Source organism: Nymphalis io, chromosome 29 (genome assembly GCF_905147045.1).
Source record: "Nymphalis io chromosome 29, ilAglIoxx1.1, whole genome shotgun sequence".
Classification (NCBI taxonomy): domain Eukaryota; kingdom Metazoa; phylum Arthropoda; class Insecta; order Lepidoptera; family Nymphalidae; genus Nymphalis; species Nymphalis io.
The window spans coordinates 4,723,674-4,740,839 of record NC_065916.1 but is presented as its reverse complement, the minus strand read 5'-3'; the positions used below and the strand labels follow the sequence as shown (position 1 = coordinate 4,740,839).

The 17,166-nt window shown below is 46.2% G+C and overlaps 1 protein-coding gene across 1 annotated transcript in view; it reads right to left on the bottom strand.

Annotated features, from left to right (window-relative positions):
* Window positions 1–1,046: 1,046 nt before the first annotated feature.
* The window catches only part of LOC126779434 (leucine-rich repeat serine/threonine-protein kinase 1), a 64,602-nt gene continuing 48,482 nt past the window's right edge, over window positions 1,047–17,166 (bottom strand). The window contains exons 18-52 of the mRNA XM_050503356.1: window positions 16,936–17,133; window positions 16,598–16,688; window positions 16,357–16,518; window positions 16,046–16,147; window positions 15,608–15,749; window positions 15,028–15,230; window positions 14,866–14,940; window positions 14,482–14,627; window positions 14,147–14,254; window positions 13,888–13,957; window positions 13,407–13,523; window positions 13,261–13,339; window positions 12,812–12,936; window positions 12,328–12,415; window positions 11,590–11,994; window positions 11,357–11,526; window positions 10,725–11,045; window positions 10,549–10,648; window positions 10,317–10,459; window positions 10,109–10,214; window positions 9,771–9,931; window positions 9,467–9,670; window positions 9,057–9,365; window positions 8,846–8,948; window positions 8,547–8,656; window positions 7,957–8,079; window positions 7,305–7,611; window positions 7,002–7,092; window positions 6,501–6,629; window positions 6,184–6,294; window positions 5,855–6,006; window positions 5,417–5,550; window positions 5,214–5,333; window positions 4,808–4,915; window positions 1,047–4,607 (exon numbers count right to left, since the gene is read on the bottom strand). Coding sequence (XP_050359313.1) covers window positions 4,536–4,607; window positions 4,808–4,915; window positions 5,214–5,333; window positions 5,417–5,550; window positions 5,855–6,006; window positions 6,184–6,294; window positions 6,501–6,629; window positions 7,002–7,092; window positions 7,305–7,611; window positions 7,957–8,079; window positions 8,547–8,656; window positions 8,846–8,948; window positions 9,057–9,365; window positions 9,467–9,670; window positions 9,771–9,931; window positions 10,109–10,214; window positions 10,317–10,459; window positions 10,549–10,648; window positions 10,725–11,045; window positions 11,357–11,526; window positions 11,590–11,994; window positions 12,328–12,415; window positions 12,812–12,936; window positions 13,261–13,339; window positions 13,407–13,523; window positions 13,888–13,957; window positions 14,147–14,254; window positions 14,482–14,627; window positions 14,866–14,940; window positions 15,028–15,230; window positions 15,608–15,749; window positions 16,046–16,147; window positions 16,357–16,518; window positions 16,598–16,688; window positions 16,936–17,133 — 5,185 coding nt within the window. The 3' untranslated portion in view covers window positions 1,047–4,535. The remainder of the gene's footprint in view (window positions 4,608–4,807; window positions 4,916–5,213; window positions 5,334–5,416; window positions 5,551–5,854; window positions 6,007–6,183; window positions 6,295–6,500; window positions 6,630–7,001; window positions 7,093–7,304; window positions 7,612–7,956; window positions 8,080–8,546; window positions 8,657–8,845; window positions 8,949–9,056; window positions 9,366–9,466; window positions 9,671–9,770; window positions 9,932–10,108; window positions 10,215–10,316; window positions 10,460–10,548; window positions 10,649–10,724; window positions 11,046–11,356; window positions 11,527–11,589; window positions 11,995–12,327; window positions 12,416–12,811; window positions 12,937–13,260; window positions 13,340–13,406; window positions 13,524–13,887; window positions 13,958–14,146; window positions 14,255–14,481; window positions 14,628–14,865; window positions 14,941–15,027; window positions 15,231–15,607; window positions 15,750–16,045; window positions 16,148–16,356; window positions 16,519–16,597; window positions 16,689–16,935; window positions 17,134–17,166) is intronic.

Below are 17,166 nucleotides of genomic sequence, written 5' to 3'. Positions count from 1 at the left end.
TAATGTATTACATATTTATAGTACTCGTTTTGTGGACAAGTAAGTCCGCGAGGGTTTTTATCAAACTATTATAATTAAGTCACAAATGCGCAGACTTCGTATGTACCATGTATATCACATATTCTACCGCCACAAACAGCACGAGAGAACATATCGAGCCGGTTGGCGTGGTTAGTAGATACTTGCCTTTCACGCCGCAGGTTGTCGGTTCGATTCCCACCCAGGGCAGACATTTGTGTGCATGTACATGTCTGAGTGTTTCTATATATGTATGTATTTACAAAAGAAAAGTAGTATATGTAGTATATCAGTTGTCTGGTTTCCATAGTACAAGCTCTGCTTAGTTTAGGATCAGGCCGTGAGTGAGTGTCTCAGGAGCAATATATACTTGTGTTTTGGTTTTCTGGTACATTTGCCAGTGTAACTACAGGCACAAGGGGCATAACAATTTAGTTCTTAAATTTCGTCGCGCATTGGCGATGTAAGGGATGGTTAATATTTCTCTACACTGACTCGCTCTCCAATACAATACAAAGTACTGCTGCTTGGCGGTAGAATATTTGATGAGTGGGTGGTAACTACCCAAACAGACCGATCTACAGTAGGTGGTAGGGGTTCACGGGACTTTGCAGAACTCTTAGTCTCCTTTTCCATCAGAGATCTGTGAGGAAACGGAGTAGTGCACCAGTAAAAAATAGAAATTATCACGAGTGAATATATCTACTCATTTTCCTAGCCTCGTTCAGCTCATCAATCTGATAGCAAAAAAACTGAGCGGCAAAGGCGGAGTCAGCAAGATGTGTAGTGTGGACACGGATCAGTGGATATTATTTATTTTTCAAATAACAATTTGATATGAAAGAATTACGCACATCACTGGTGGAAACGGAGCCTTAGTAGCCTTATAATATCTTCCATAATTATTAAAAAAAACATATATACATACATATGAAATGTGATAAAAAATAATAGAAGCTATGTTGCTCTAAGCTTTATTAGACATCTTTGGTTTAAGATTTTTCACATTCAATATATAAAAAGTTTATGCTACAAAGCATAACACAACAATTACAAAACAGATTTAATATTAGCAGGCGAATGACTATACAAAGAACAAAAATATATTTGGACATTTTTAAATTTCACAACGATAAACATAATTAAATAAATTTTATTTTATATGTTTTTATTTTCGTTTTCTTAAATAGACATCGAATCAAATAATTATCGATATAGATATTGACAAATAACAAAGTTATTTTGTTAAAAATAAACAGAGAAACGTCAAAAGAGTCTCGATTTTTTTTTATTAAAACACAATTTAAGATATAGAATAGGAAGGCGGACGCGCATCTAGGCTACCTGATGGTGAGTGGTCACTAACGCCCATAGACATTGGCACTGTAAGATATGTTAACTATCGCTTACATCGCCAATGCGCTACCAACCTTGGGAACTAAGATGTTATGTCCCTTGAGCCTGTAATTACACTGCGGCCTTGAGCCTGTAATTACACTGGCTCACTCACACTTCAAACCGGAACACAACAATACCAAGTACTGCCGTTTTGCGGTAGAATATCTGATGAGTGGGTGGTACCTACCCAGACGAGCTTACACAAAGCTCTACCACCATGATTATTTTGACGTTTTTCAATTTATTATGTACACTAGAAAATTAAAAAGTATTAATATCAGTACATGCAATCGATTTTAATTAATTTGAAGTTAACAAAACGCGCAATATAATTTTGCCGGTCAAATATTAATCGTGATTGGTTGGTTAATCGTTTTTGCGTACAAAAACAGAGGTTGCGGTAACTTACTTAGAAATGCGAACATGCATATTGTATTATTACTTTTAATTGGTAACTAACTTCAGACTGGGCAATTTAAATAACGTGTATTAGTATTGTAGTAACGAGTTGTAATAAATAATTGACATATTTATTTATTTCATTGAATATCAGGTTACATAATATTTTGGTAGAATTAAGTTTATTTAATACAATTGTGCATGAGACATTATAAAGCTGATTATAAAAACTAAGTGCCATTGACTGGTTCGAATGAATGAATGAGTTAAAATATATAATTATATAAAATGTACATATAATGTTTGTACACAAATCGATAAATAATGTTTTATATTATTATAATATATTTTGGCAGAAGGGATTGTACATTATGTTTGTTAATTTTTTTAAAAATTTAATTTATAAAATCTAAGCAATCGATCTTGTATGATACCAATGACGCATATTATTAAATGTAAATTTATGATTGTAAACTTCGAAATGCCTCCATTGAATACTTGAAGAAATTGCTTTAGTGTCAAATTCAGAATGCAATCGAGAACAGAGTTTGAGGTAAGCATTTAAGTTATAGCCATATTTACGATTTTATTAATACATTATTATGTAGAATATTATTACCCTATTTGGTTACAAGATGTTGATATTTTAAATATTAATGTATAAATATATGTTGAAATACATTATATTTGTATAGTATAGACTTATTTTTGTTTCAGAAACAAATACTAATATTAGAAATGCAATTTCCGTAACCATAGATTCAAAAGTTAAAATAAAAAATAAGGAATATAAAAAAAAACAGGCTGGTTGACTGGACGGATTTTCGTGCAATTAAATTAATACGATTGAATAAATGCAGATTATAATCTTATATCAACATATAAAAGAATTTTTGCTATCAGCGAGGATGCAAGGAGAGAAATACAACCAATATACAAAATACTGAAAGGGTAGGGTTTAAGTAACACAGCGAAGTCCTAACAATGAACCGGACGTAATCTTACAGCGGACTGGATTAAAAAAAAAACTATTTTATTCTTAATTTAAAAGTCGTGTTTTGTTAACCGTATCTCCGTTTGTAGATTAGTACTTTTATTTCTAAGCAGCGTCTGTGTAATGTCTGTTTATCGTATAATACATTTAAAACAATATTCTACTGAGATATTCTGAATAATGATTTAGTATTGAAATTCAAATTGAGGTAAAAAGTTATAAAGTACATTCCACGGTATGTTGCCGTAGAGTCGGTCCCGCCTAGACTACATCAGCGAGTTTACTGTGGATACACGTTTAGCATGTGGTAACGACATAAAAGCACTCAAAATCAGACACATTATAAAACGCTTACATTAAAGTTAATGGTTTTAACTGGTTATCTGAAGAGAGCCGTCACTCAGACGTTCCTATCCGTCGCAGATAATGTTTTTTTTTTTCATAACAACAAAACACAGATAAAATTCCTCTACCGTACCAGTAGCACAGATAAAATCATTTGTTTTAATTATTGAATATTTGACAAACATTTGAAATATACTGGACTTTTTCTATTTTGTTCTCTCTACTACTTCTAGAAAATTCCATTACTTTGTCACCGCTACGTAGAAATCGTAAGAGAAATCGAAGATGAAATTTTCTTTAACATAATCGAACCAGATGTTCGATTATGTTAAAGAAAAATAATTCATAATTTTTCGTATATATATAAACATATTTTAACACTATCCACAGAAAATAGAAACCATTATTAAAATTTATATTTTATAGAATGATCCAGAAGTATTAAGTATGCTTTCTGTGATTAAAAAAACGTTTTGCACTTATCTAAGACGGCTGATATTTGTATCAATCAATAACGATTCGTTTTCTGTCATGGCAATAAATAATTTAAACTAAAAAAAGCAATTAGACTTAAGTACAATAAATAATTTGGCGCCATCAAAACCCATTGCAAAATGTAACAAATAAATTACATTATATACATATATCACGAGTCTATAGACCCGCGTTGTCTATGAGCTTCGTCGCACCCTTTTAACGTTACCTCTTTTTAATTTTACAATTACAAAGTAATTCATAACTATCGAGATATTAAAATTCGGGTTGCAATAAGGTATTATATTACCAATATATCGACCTACTCACCTATATACCAATAACGGTTCTACCGCCGATTCCAATGGCAGAAGTAAAGATAAATTTGACTTTATGAATATGACTTTTTGAATGTCATCAAAGTTGTAATCAAACTAAGTGAAATGAAAGTGAATTAAGTGGAATAGTGTCGTGTTACAGACAATAATATATATTATATTAATTAAGAACTGCGTGGTATATGTTAGTCGAAGTTCTGTTTATCTTGACCACTCCTGCCGTTAGAATATATAAATGGTTTGTTCTGGCTCTGCGCCTACCATCTGCCATATTAGACGGCAATCCTATTTAATTTTTTTGTTTAAATCGTAAAATTATTAGACGTTTTAAACCTTATTTGGAAGCGAATATACATATATATGTGTTTATTTTTGGTGTTTTTTGTAACAAATATAATAAATTCGAGAAATGACGCTTCAAATATCCTCATTTGTAACATCTCTCAAGACGTCGTATATTCTAAACCGCAAGCCCTTCATAAGCTACAAGTTGGGGCATGTTATCTCGGGATGGCCCTCTGCGGCCGGACACATGAGAACAGCACGCGTGTGCGCTGCGTGTGCTGGAGTTAGTCCGGCAGCCAGTGCTGTGCCGTCCAGAGCAAGCAGTAGAAGCCGGAGTAAGTTGTCGTGTTGTTCGACTGGAAAGAAAATTAAGTTATATTTATATTTTTTTTTTTTTTTTTTTTTTTTTTTTTTTTTTTTTTTTTTTTTTTTTTTTTTTTTTTTTTTTTATGAAAATTGTTTATTAATAACAAGACCAGAGCAGTGATTCTCCTTAGTATTGGTACTAGTTGTGAGGTTAGCGGTGTGTTTAGTGAGTTGGGCGGTTACTATCTACCTGTGCAGGTGCGTATCTCTGCAGCAGCGGTCGGTACCCGGCACCGAAGGTCACGAGCTGAGTCTGCCGTCGACCGCCCCACGGTGGTAGCGGCACGATCGCTCGTACCTATCCCACGCATACATTATTACAGACCACCACGCATACATATCATAAAGTAGGAAAGTTTATATGTGCAGATGAGCTGTGGATCCACTTAATGGTATGTGGTCAACAACATTTTACGCAGTGGCTCACCTAATATATTATGTTCCGTACAAGCCTTACAGAGTAATTGATGTCTGGCGGTAGAATGACTAACCACCACGCACTATGCGTTGTTCTGCTGCAGCTCTACTGCTGGTTCATGGTACGTGCACTCGAGAATAATTTAATAAAGTAACTAATGGGTATGTATGTTACTTGCCTCTTCCTCGTAGGGCCGAAACACGGTGAGCGGTCGAAGCGAGGCGGCGTGTGCGATCACCACGCAGCCCCACGCCGTGCCCACCACCGCCTGTTCACCCAGCGCCGCCAGCGCCGTCACCTGCGTCACACGCGAACTGTACTCCTTGTTTTGTGCGCAATGTGGTGGTATGTGTGTGCGTGTGTAGGTGTGCGAGTCCTCACCCGACAGCGCTCGGCTCCGAGGTGCTCGTCGATGGCGATGGACTGCAGGCTCTCGGAGCACGGCACCAACTTGCTGCAGTCGAGGCGCGCGGTGGAGCGCCGCGTGCGAGAGCACCACGCGTACACGAACACGTCTGCGGTCGAGTGCGCACAGTTAGCGGCTCGCGGTGGTTGTATATAATCGCATAGCGTGACATTTATGTTCTTTATAGGTGAGTTACTCACAGTATTATCATATACTACACGTCCCGTAACATATCACTAACTGAATTAGAATAAAATACTTCGCTAGACCCCGTCATCAATAACATTACAATAGAGATGGTAGAAGACAAAATACCACAACTTGGAATTTGTTATATTTTAAAATATAAATAGAAAATATATTAAATAGTGTGCCATTTTGTACCCCCCCCCCCCCTATCGTGGCCGTCGTACCGGCGCGTGCGGCGGCGAGCACGCTGCGCGCGAGTGGCGCCGCGCAGAGCAGCGCGAGGCGCGCGGGCGCGGGGAGCTGCTCGGCCGCGCTCACCCCCTCCGCGCGGACGGCGTACGCGTGCAGCTCGGGGCCGCCCGCCCACACCTCCACTCTGCACACGTCACAGTACACACTAATGGTGGACTAATATGTAGATAGAAATCTATGCCCAGTAAATTAGTAACTGCAATTATTTCATGTTAAATAAATCCGTTCGTATAAATAAAAATTTGGCATCAATATTTTTTCTTCATAAACAATGTGGTCAGTTATAGTACTACTGTCGTACCCGTCGTCGACCGGCACTGCGGCGAGGCAGCTCAGCTCGGTGGCCGCGCCGAGTTCGGTCAGCACGAAGCTGCCTTCCTCTTCGGGTCGCTCCGACATCACCAGGAACAGTCTGAATAGAGAATGGATGATAGCTTCATTAGACAATAAATAGTCACTTTATTCATGTAGCGAGTCAGTTTAGCGTTGAGTTGAGAAAAACGCTCTCGATATTGAGTTTTAAAATTTTTAAAAAGTACTTATCCTTAGTAAGGGCAGCACAAACATTTTATTTTTTTTCCTTTTTGATTGAACTTAAAATTTAAATGATGATAGTACCTCCCGCACGCAAGCGCGACGGCCAGTTTGGGTAGCGGTGCGAGCAACTGCAAGTCGGCGACGGCGCTGGGCGTTCCGCCCACCACGTCTTGCAGACGGACGCTCCACGACAACGCGCAGGTTGATATGCTGCGGACGGTACATTATCGGTCAGTCTACTCGGAGCTGGATGACCATGTCATTGTACCAAAATACAAATCGGAATATTTCTAAAATATTTTTAAAAATAAGTATATTTCTTCTTTAAATTATTTTTGTATATAAAATAAATAACGGCGCGAAAAGACCTCCTGCTGGGTTATAAATACCTCTTCGCTTAAGCCTTATCCAATAAAGCCTATGAATATGTGTATATAAGCCAACATGTAGCAGCATGGCGGAATAATCTAACCTACCACTTAAAGAGGGGGGAGGCCTTCGTGGTGGTGGTCCTGTTAATTCTTGTTTCTTCAAATCAAAATTCTTAAAAGTCTAATATTTGGTATTAGATAAAGTACATACGTATAGACGAATATTCTGCCGACGGAGTCCCCGAGCCACATGTCGGCGCCCACGCGACACATCGCCGTCACTATCACCGGCTCCGTTTTATCTGACGACGTGACAACAACGCTCATTTAATCCATATACTAAAATAGACAAAGGTTAATTCTGTACTGTAACCATCGTTAGAAACGTGCGTATCTCATATCAAGCGGTCGCGTGGAACTGCTTTAAAGTTTAGTCGAGAAGATTCGACCCGCAGTTTCTATCAGTTGAAGACAACACAGTTCTACGAGTAGTCGGGTCGCGCGGGCGCCTCACCCGGCGGGACGCGCAGCGTGTGGTGGTGCGCGAAGGCGGCGGCGGAGGCGGTGAGCGTGTGCGCGCGCTCGGGCTCGGCGCCGCCGTACCACGCCTCCCAGCCGGCGCCGCCCGCCAGGCGCAGCGCGGCGGCGGCGGCGGCGGCGGCGGGGGGGGCGGCGGGGCGCGCCTGCGCCGCGTCCTGCAGCGCGAGCCACTCGGGCGCCGCGCACACGGCCGTCAGCGCCGCCGCCGACGGCCGCAGCTCCGGCGCGCCGCTCCAGCAGCGCCGCATGGTCTCCAGCATGCTGCACGGGTACTGCAGGTCCTGCGACAGCCGCGCGACCGCATTTACGATTCTGACAACGTCTTACAGTAGTTTATATCAAGTCAAAGGCGAAACCGATATATTCGTCTGGACTTTTAACCTTTGGCTTTGGATATACACGGCATATAGATGAATAATTAATAAACAATACTAATGTATTTACAATAAAAGCCTGTGTAATATTGACACCGTAGATTGGAGTCCCCCCGGTTAGCAATTTAGGTCAGCGTCGCTCGTTATTCCTAGGAATACTGTTTATTCAAATTTTATTTAATTTTTTTAACGAACAATCATTAACGAGAATATAACGCGAGTTAAAGAGTTAAATTATCACACGCTACTCACTCTAGGCGCCAGCGGAGGCCGGGCTCCTTCGAGCACGGCTTCCTTGACCGCCTCGTGGCCCTCGAACGGCTGTCGCAGCGTGAAGATTTCGTAGAGGAGCATCCCGTACGAGAAGCAGTCGACCTTCGTAAAGTATTTTCTCTTGATATTTTTATTTCAATTAGAAGAAATCAAAATGTTCGAGTAAGTGGGTTCGAGTTCGAGTTTCCATAAATCGTCTAATCGTCGTACACAAATTTAAATATATAAATTGAAAAGATTTTGTAGCAAATAAATTCTTTTAATAAAATTTTAATAAAAATGAAGTTACATCATCGAAAGTACACTCTATTTCCCTTTCTTCTAATCTCTTAATGAATTTCCCACGAGACCGAGGTCTCGTGGGAAATTAGACGCCGTACTAACGGCTACATAACCCATACCGACTAACTAAAGCTAGTCCAGCCCAACAATTCTCAGCAGCAGCCCAGAGTTGCGACTGAGAATGTTTGACAGAAAACCATTATTTGGGTACAAGAGTCAAATCTAATACTTCAAGATGCAGATCTTGAGTAGTCGTGAAGAAACAGTTATCTATCGCACACAGTTACCTTCTCAGTGTACTCCTCCTCTCCGTTGTATCTCATGATCTCGGGCGCCATGAAGCCCTCCGTGCCGCCGAAGCCTTTCGTTCCGGACGGTGGGGCGAGACGGGATATACCTGGTGTGACGAACGCTTTGAAACACATCCCATACAAATTAATGTCCGCTATAGTTCATTGCCAGTGACGTCATAATACATTTTTTCAAATGAAATGTCTCGCTTGTCAAAAGTGAAGACAATTTTGTTCTCCATTTTTGTGGAAGTGTCCAAGTCTATATCGCGATCGCGAACGGCGCAGCGACTCACCGTAGTCTCCCAACTTGACGTGCACGTCGATCGGGTCGGGGCTGACCTCGGCCTCCTCGGCGTCCTGCGGGGACGGCAGCGACCACACCAGCACGTTCTCCGACTGAATAAACATTAGTTTTTTTATAAACTTTTGCAGTACGAAATAAATCATCGAGTCGACTTAACGAGTAACATGTATCTCGAGCGCTCGGGTCGCGCCGGGCGTCACCTTGAGGTCGCGGTACAGCACGCGCTGCGCGTGCAGGTACTCCAGCGCGCGCGCCACCTGCAGCGCCAGCGCGCCGGCCGCCCGCACGCCAACGCGCGCGCCGCAGCCGCGGTAGCGCCGCAGCGCGCCCTCCAGCGAGCCCTGCGGGGCCTCGGCCAGCAGCAGCGCCAGCGGGGCGGCGCAGGCGGCCAGCAGCGGCAGCACGTGCGGGTGGCGCAGGCGCGACAGGATGCCCAGTTCCTGGCGCAGGCCGCAGTAAGCGCGGCACGCGCCACCCTGGGCATCGCGCTCCCAGCGCGAAACCGCCGCCTGTGTAGCGAGGAGGAGGTGATGATTCGTACTCGAACCCCGCCCTGATTTGACCAAATTATGTTATGTCCATGAGAAGTTCAAAAGTATTAAAATGTCACCTTATACGCCTGCATAGCGGCTATATCGTGAGCAGAGGGCGGAGCCACTGGCTGGAGAGCCTTGACGGCGACGGGACACGGCTTCGCCCCAGGGCGCCGCCACGTGCCAGTGAGGACGGTACCGAAGGCCCCACGACCGGCAACGGCCGTGCGAGTGATATGCTCCCAGCGGGCACGTTTTTCCTCCTCCACGTCCAAAAGGAGCTGCGAGCAATAATGTTAGATAGACTCAATGTCCCTGTATCCGAACATAAATCGTTTCTGTAGTGAACGGGTGTCCTGGTGTATTGCGGTCGTTGCTCACCGTGTCGGGCGCCACGTCGGCCAGCTGCACGTCGGGGTGGTGAGGACAGCGCAGGGGGGCGGACGTGCAGGCGGCCAGCACGCACTCCTCCAGCGTCCAGCACGTCGCCACCAGCGCCGGACTGCTGCAGACGCCCTCCGACGAGCCCACGCGGGACGACGCTAACGGTACATTATGGTTATTCGTATTGATTCTTTGTGTGGTAGAGACAACTATACTTTGGTGCGTACAGTTTACGTTTCAAGTGTTATGAAGAAATGCATTAGGAGGCTGGGTTACATCTTCGACTTGGTGAACTTTTGAGATTTAAGTTAATTACGAAATATGAATGTTCTTACTGTTGGACTCTGCTCCTACTCCACTGTCACCATCCGAAGCTCGCGACTCTTCGGAGAGCCGCAGCCGACGCGGCTCAACGCTGCCGAGATCTAAGCGTTTAAAAACCTGAAAAATGATATATGATTTTTTTTGTTAACCAATATAAGTGGTCACCACACACTCGGTTAAGATGTTTCAACCATTGTGGCTGAAATTGAACCTATTCACCTGTGAGAAGTGTTTGTCGTGCTCGTGTTGGTGCGCGTGGTGCGCGTCGTGCGCCTCGTTCTGTGCGTCCGTGATACACGCGGGGCAGGGCGCCACGCGGGTTATCAGGCAGCGCCCCTCCGACGTGTGCACGAAGCGGGTACCTGCGGGTTATGGAACGAAGACTCAGCACTAAAGAGGTGCAGCGATTTGGTCTTTTGTGTAATAAACTCGGTATTGAACTCTGACTCACCAAGGGATGGGTACCAATCTTCCAGCAACAAGTCCACATGGTCGGACACCAACGCCAGCACTTTCGTCAACACTTCGGGGTTTGGTTCCAGGCTGAGGCTCTGTTTTATAAAAATGAGACTGTAAAATTAATCTTGAAACTAAAATAAAACATTGGTATATTTATTGTCCAGTTACCTGACAGCCGGCAAGCGGCAGGCCATCGTCCCGCCGCACCACGCACACCTGCGCGGGCAGCAGCAGCTCCACGCACGCCGAGGACTGCACGTCCAGCTCGCTCCACGTGCCCTCAGCGCGCACCCGGAACCTTATCGAGTGGTAGAGCTCGTCGGGCTCGTCCTCGTCTCCCACCGCCCCCAGTAGAGGGTCATACCGCGGCGGCAGCTCGCGCAGCGCCAGCAGCACTAGCTCCCCGCACACCAGCTTCAGACCAGTCTTCCAGAGCTTCCAGGACCAGTTGAAATCGAGAGCCTTCGTGACGGTTTCGTCTATATCCATCTGAGTGTGATGTTATGAATGAGTTGTGTAGTGCGTCGGAACATCAGATGAGAACCTAATTCAAGCTTAAGCGGTCCGAGTTATTCGGTCTATTTCGGTATACGGCTCACTGCGTGTGGCGCTGTGAGATCACGCAGACTGGGACGAAATGTCAAGTCATTGCGTATTCGTTTGATTTCAATCATATTTATTATTTGTTTTAAAATATTAATAGATATTATTTCGTCCTTATATTCTTTACAGTTGATCACAAAAACTAAGAAATAATGTCCTACTTCACTCATCATCTCCATAAACATCTGTCGGCTCACCTCTCGGGGCGCGCAGTACAGCTGCGGCGCGTGCTGCGCGAGCGCGGGGTCGGCCAGCACGCGCGCACACAGGCGCGCCCAGAACCCGCGCGGCACGTACGACAGCAGCAGCAAGCGCCGCACGCCGCGCCCGCCCGCGCGCGCCGACACCGCCACGCCGCCGCCGTCCTCTGCGGGGGGACCCGTTAGCACTGCGGACGGACTCACGCCACACGCACTCGGCAAAGACTCACGGATGAGGAGGGGAGAGTCGGCCCCGCGGGGCGCGGAGAGCGGCGCGGGCTGCGCGGCGCGGCGCGGCGTGGCGGGCCAGGCTCGCGAGCGGAGCGCCAGCTGCGGGCAGCGCGGCTCGCGCTCGGGCAGCAGCGGCGGCACGAGCAGCGAGCGCGCGTCCCAGCAGAGCGCCAGCTCGAACTTGTTGAGCAGCGAGGCGCCCAGCGAGCGCGCCTCCTCGCCCGCCCCCAGCGCCGGCGACGCCTTGAACACGTGGCACAGGTCCTCGACGCGCATGATGCCGTTGCTGGCGAAGGGGTTCACCTCCCGCACGGTCACCACGTGCGCGAGCACGTCGCATAGCCACTGCGGCCGCACGAAGTACAACTCCTTCAGCGTGGCGTCGTCGTAGTGCAGCAGCACGCCTAGCACGACATCGGTTCAGTTCAGTTCAGGTTCGAATAATTCACAATTGAATAATTCGAACACCATTTAGTCTATAAATAGTTGTTTAATATTATACTAGAATTATTAATTTTCAAAATGATTGTGAATGCGATATTATTGAAAAATAATACGCTGATTAACTTGCAACCCACTACTGGGCCACTTCAGTTGTCGAAGAGTAGTTTCAGGCTCAGTCCACCAAGCTGCTCCAACGCTACATAATGGCGCACAAACTGTCCATATCGAACACGAACTCTTGTCGAAATCGAAATATTTACTCTTCTAGTCGTTATAAGTATCTGTATAGTTACCGTTTTCATGTAAGAACATGGTCGCCTGGTGTAGCTCCGCCGCGTCGCGGAACATTCGGAGATTCTTCTGCTGCATGTACTGGGTCACCTGCAGTAGCAAAGTTAGATCGGTCACCATCAGAGTACTACTGGTACTTGTACTTGCACAACTCACTTCAACAACGCTTGTCATTCGAGAACTATGATGAGATGAGAACAATTTTCTCAGGTGCGGGTGTGTGTACGCAAATACATGTGTTGTGTGTGTGCATAATTCTTTGATAAGCGATTCGATTCGACCGGAGAGAGTTCAGGCGCAGGACGGCATTGCTTTTTGAGGCAGTCGGAGGAATGAGACACTACCAATTTCCAGACTCTTGGCAGCTACTGAGCATTTACCGATAGAAAAAACCAATATTTTTTTATCGGCCCGACCCCTAATCGCAGAATCTGCGACCTTATAAAAGTGTGTGCGTGCGTGCGTGCGTGCGTGCGCGCCACTGACCAGTCGCTTGTACTCCTCGTGGCGCAGCACGGGCTCCCGCAGGTCGGCGGCGAGCGCGTGCACGCACTCCTCCAGCGCGAGGTACGTCGCCGGCACGCGCTGCTCCAGCAGCGGCTCCTTGCTGCCTGCGACGGCCGCACGTTACGGGTCAGTACACAAACAGCTAACGCTGACGTAGGACTTCGCGGTTGTCAATTGGTTTCCTTATTTTATTCATATTTTAAGGTATCAAATGAATTAAAATTTTATTTAGGGTTATAATAATGTAGATAATGAAAAGGCTCGTTGAGAAACAAATATTCAATGACGAAGAAAGGTCTGGAGACGTGCTATTAAGGACCGTACGCCCCATCACACACTCCCATAGAACGATAGAAAGTATACACATGGATGTTATAAAAGAGTTCTCTCAAATTACATTAAAGGTCTATGATTTTATCTGACATTACCGGGGGGTTTGACGCTGAAGGCCACGGAGTAGATGATGTCCGCGAGTAGCTTGATGTTGTGTCGCGTGCTGCACGATACCTGCACACAAACGAGCACGTCAGTACTTAGCGGACAAGCGCGCACGCGAGCTCGCACGAGGCCGTACCTCGATGGAGTCCAGGACTCGCGGCAGGCCCAGCTTGTCCGCGTCGGGCGCCGCCATCACCGCGCCGCGGATGAGACGCTGTAGCGCCATCGGGCTTTCGCTCTCGCTCATCTTGCTCTGCGGAACACCATCACTGACGTGTTAAAGATTATTCAATTGCGCAATCCATATAATACAATAGACTATTGTATACAATAGATTGAGCGTTCCCGTTACGTATACATATTGCATTGAAATAAACTGGATACGAGCGAATGAGGACGATGGTAGAATACAGTTTGAAGGGTGAGTGTGCCAGTGTAATTTTAGGCATAACGGCCATAACATCTTAGTTCCCAAGGTTGGTGGCGCATTGGCTATGTTGTTGTGTGGTTAACATTTCTTACAACGCCAATGTCTACGGGCGTTGGTGACCATTTACCATCAGGTGGCCCATATGCTCGTCCGCCTACTTATACTATAAAAAAAATGCAGTACTCACAGTATTGACCTGGTCGTAATGCGTGCCCACCATGATCACGGGCGAGCCCGGCGCGCGCGCCTGGATGGACCTGCATAAGAACTACTCATCAGAACATGGTCGGCTAGTCCGGCTTGTTTAGTTGTAGTTTCCGTTCGCGTAAGGGGCAAGGGGAGGTGTTAAGTAAGTCGTAAAAGCGTAACAAGCAACAAATAAACACACTTTCACATTTATATTATTAGCAAGGGAGTGAGTATAGTGTGTGAAACGTTCACGGTACCTGAGCCACTGCAAGGCGCTCGCGAGTCCTTTCCGCCCGTCGGTGACCTTCCACACGACCAGATAGAGGGAGCGCTTCGATAGGAAGTACTGGTGGGTTGCGTAGTATCTGATAAGGAAACATTTGATAAAAATGCTTCCTTTAAATTATATTCAGAGGGAGAAGCAATTGTTCCACGTGTAGTGGGGTGGGATAAAAAAAGGGTGACGTGACGTGTTCATGTAACAAAGGTGGCGCACTCACTGATATTGGTGCACGTAGATACAAAGTAATGATTTTTAGATGTAAAAATATCGTCACTGGTAATCATTTGTAACGAGAAGTCATCCACTCACTCCTGCTGTCCCCCGAAGTCCCAGGTGCGGAAGGTGAGCGGCCCGCGCTGCGAGCGCTGCGATTCGTACACCCACACACCGATGTCCACGCCCACGGTCGACATGCCGCGACGGGACGACTTGTTGCCCATCCGCTTCGCCCAGTGCTGGGAAGGGGATACATGTTACGTTTGAATATAGTGAGTAGTTTTTGAAGAATCAAACTCTGGAATAATTTAAATTACTATATCTACTATACTAGTAATCAGCGAGTGTTCCACTAATTCAAAGTTAAAAAGGAGTTGAGACTAAGTGCAGTACGTATCACCCGAACGTACTCAGCCTGATGCTGTAGCGAGTGACTACTGCAGGCCTGTTACAGGCAAGGCACGACTCTCTACTCACATCCGTTGGTTTCCTCCGGTGATGTATGGCCGACTCCTGCCTCAAGCACTCCAGCAGACTCGTTTTACCGATACCCTGTAATACAATAACAGTTAATTTAATAAGTTGAAGGAATCCTGCTCGTTTAACTTGGTGGTAAGGTATGTATGTGTGTCCGTTTACCTGCACTCCGACCACCATGAGCTTCATGCGCGCGTAAGGCTTGGCCTCCTGCAGCACGGAGCGCAAGTAACCGACCACGTCCACACTGCGGCATCGCCCGCCGCGCACGACGGAGCGCAGCGGCTCCTGCAGCGAGCAGCCCACCGTGTTCAGGTTCCATAGCCGGGTCAGCAGGCCCATCTGGGGTGGCAAGTCAGTGATGTCTGCCAACAACCGATCAACCAATTAGAATCAGTAAAAGATTAATTATATTAATATTGTAAAAATATCAAATGAATTCTCCGATAAATATTTAAGGAACTATTCGTTTTGTTTACGGATGGTACAATTGTCTACAAGGTCATTCAAAAGCGTCTCAATAAACATCGCTTTGTAAATTTGGAAGTCGTGTGTTGTAAGGTTTACCATATCTGACAGGCCAATGTCCATGTGAGGAGGTGAACCACATACTATCTGGTGGCCTGTAAGATCGTCTGCCTTTACGATAAATCAGTAAACAATAGAAAACTACAGGTCATAAGAAAAAATATCCTTAGATAAAAATATATGTAATGTTCCCAAAAAGTAATACCACCCTTACCTTTATTTCCGCTAAGGTTGAGCACGGCGAGGTTGGACAGCAGGTGCAGTGCGGGCGGCACGGCGCGCAGCAAGTTGCTCGACACGTCCAACATCGACAGCAGCGGGAACAGCAGCCGAGCCTTCAGGGAGCCGCGACTGCTCTGCTTGGCACACCACGGGGTTAATGTAACGACAATGTTGACGTATTCTTAACAAATATCGGCTGTTGCGTCAATCCTCAAAAGGGAGGCATATCCTCACTATTGATATTGCTGTTAGAATCTCGTGTAACGGATAATCTGACTCAACCAGAAAGAGTTCAGAAACATTAAGATACTGCCAGCCCCTACTCCTTTATTTGCAAGGCCGTGCATTTGAACCCAGCACCTCAGTTTTATAAACCAATGAAGCAGTCGAGGCAGGCAGTCGTTCCTAATAATATATTATCACAGCTCACCCATTCGTCATCGTTCTCGTCGTTGCTCGGCTCCTCCGCCGGCACGAGTCCGTCGTCATCCGTCGTCAGCTGGATACGTGTCAGCATGTTGTTGGCTAAAATCTGAACACATAATATTATTTTAGGGAATATCTAGTAGTCTATGGCAAATAAGCATGTGTGCAAGAGCTTGCTATCTAATATTGGCGAAGGCTTTCTTGAAGATGTAGAGAAGAAGTCATAGGTTTCTTACGCTGTTCCACTACTCATCCCGCCCCTACAGTCACAATTTCTTTCAAAAAATTGTGCGACATAAAGAGGTCACATCTCACCAGCGTGCGCAGCCCCTCGAGGCGCAGGTGTCGCCGCGCGGGACACGCCGCGCTCAGCAGCTGCGAGCGCACGGAGCCGGACGAGCGCGGGCGAGCGCGCACCGAGCGTTTCGGGCAGTAGCACCACAGCGGGTCCACGCCGCTCGAGCCGAAGCTCTCCACCTACGGGAAAGCGGCCGATGAGCAAGGGGGTCGGGGGGGTCCTTACACCAATCTTACCGTATTCTAGCGGAAGACTAACTTGGGGTAAGCTGGGCCAGCACGTGATCTCGTTGTGACTGAGGTCCAGCTGGCGCAGACTGGTCGGGTATGACGTCACGTACGACATAGACCTGCAAGAGATTGAGCAGTGTATACACTCGGATGTCTGAAATAGGTCGCTATAGATACAGGTCACTCGCTCTGTTTAAAATATCACTTGCAAACTTGCATCTTGTAAATACTACATAATAAATAATGCCCTCAATTTTTTTTTAATTCATTCAAGCAAAATTCAACCTTATCGCTCGGAATAAAAAAAGGGGGTTCGTGGTCGAGTTGATGTTTGCAATAGAGTGTGAACCCAGTGCGAGGGCTTACCTGAGATTGTTGTAGGCCATGTTGAGCCGCGTCAGGGCCGGCGCGCGGCAGGCGAGCGGGGCCGGCACGCACGAGAACTGGTTGTGCGCCAGGTTGAGCGACGCGAGGCAGCTGCCCGCGGGGGGCGGGGGCGGCGCGCGCGCGGGGGACGCCGCCCGCGCGCCGCGCCACGCGTGCGCGCGCCGCGCCTCCGCCCAGCTGGCCGGGAGACACGGGGTCATTATATCCCTA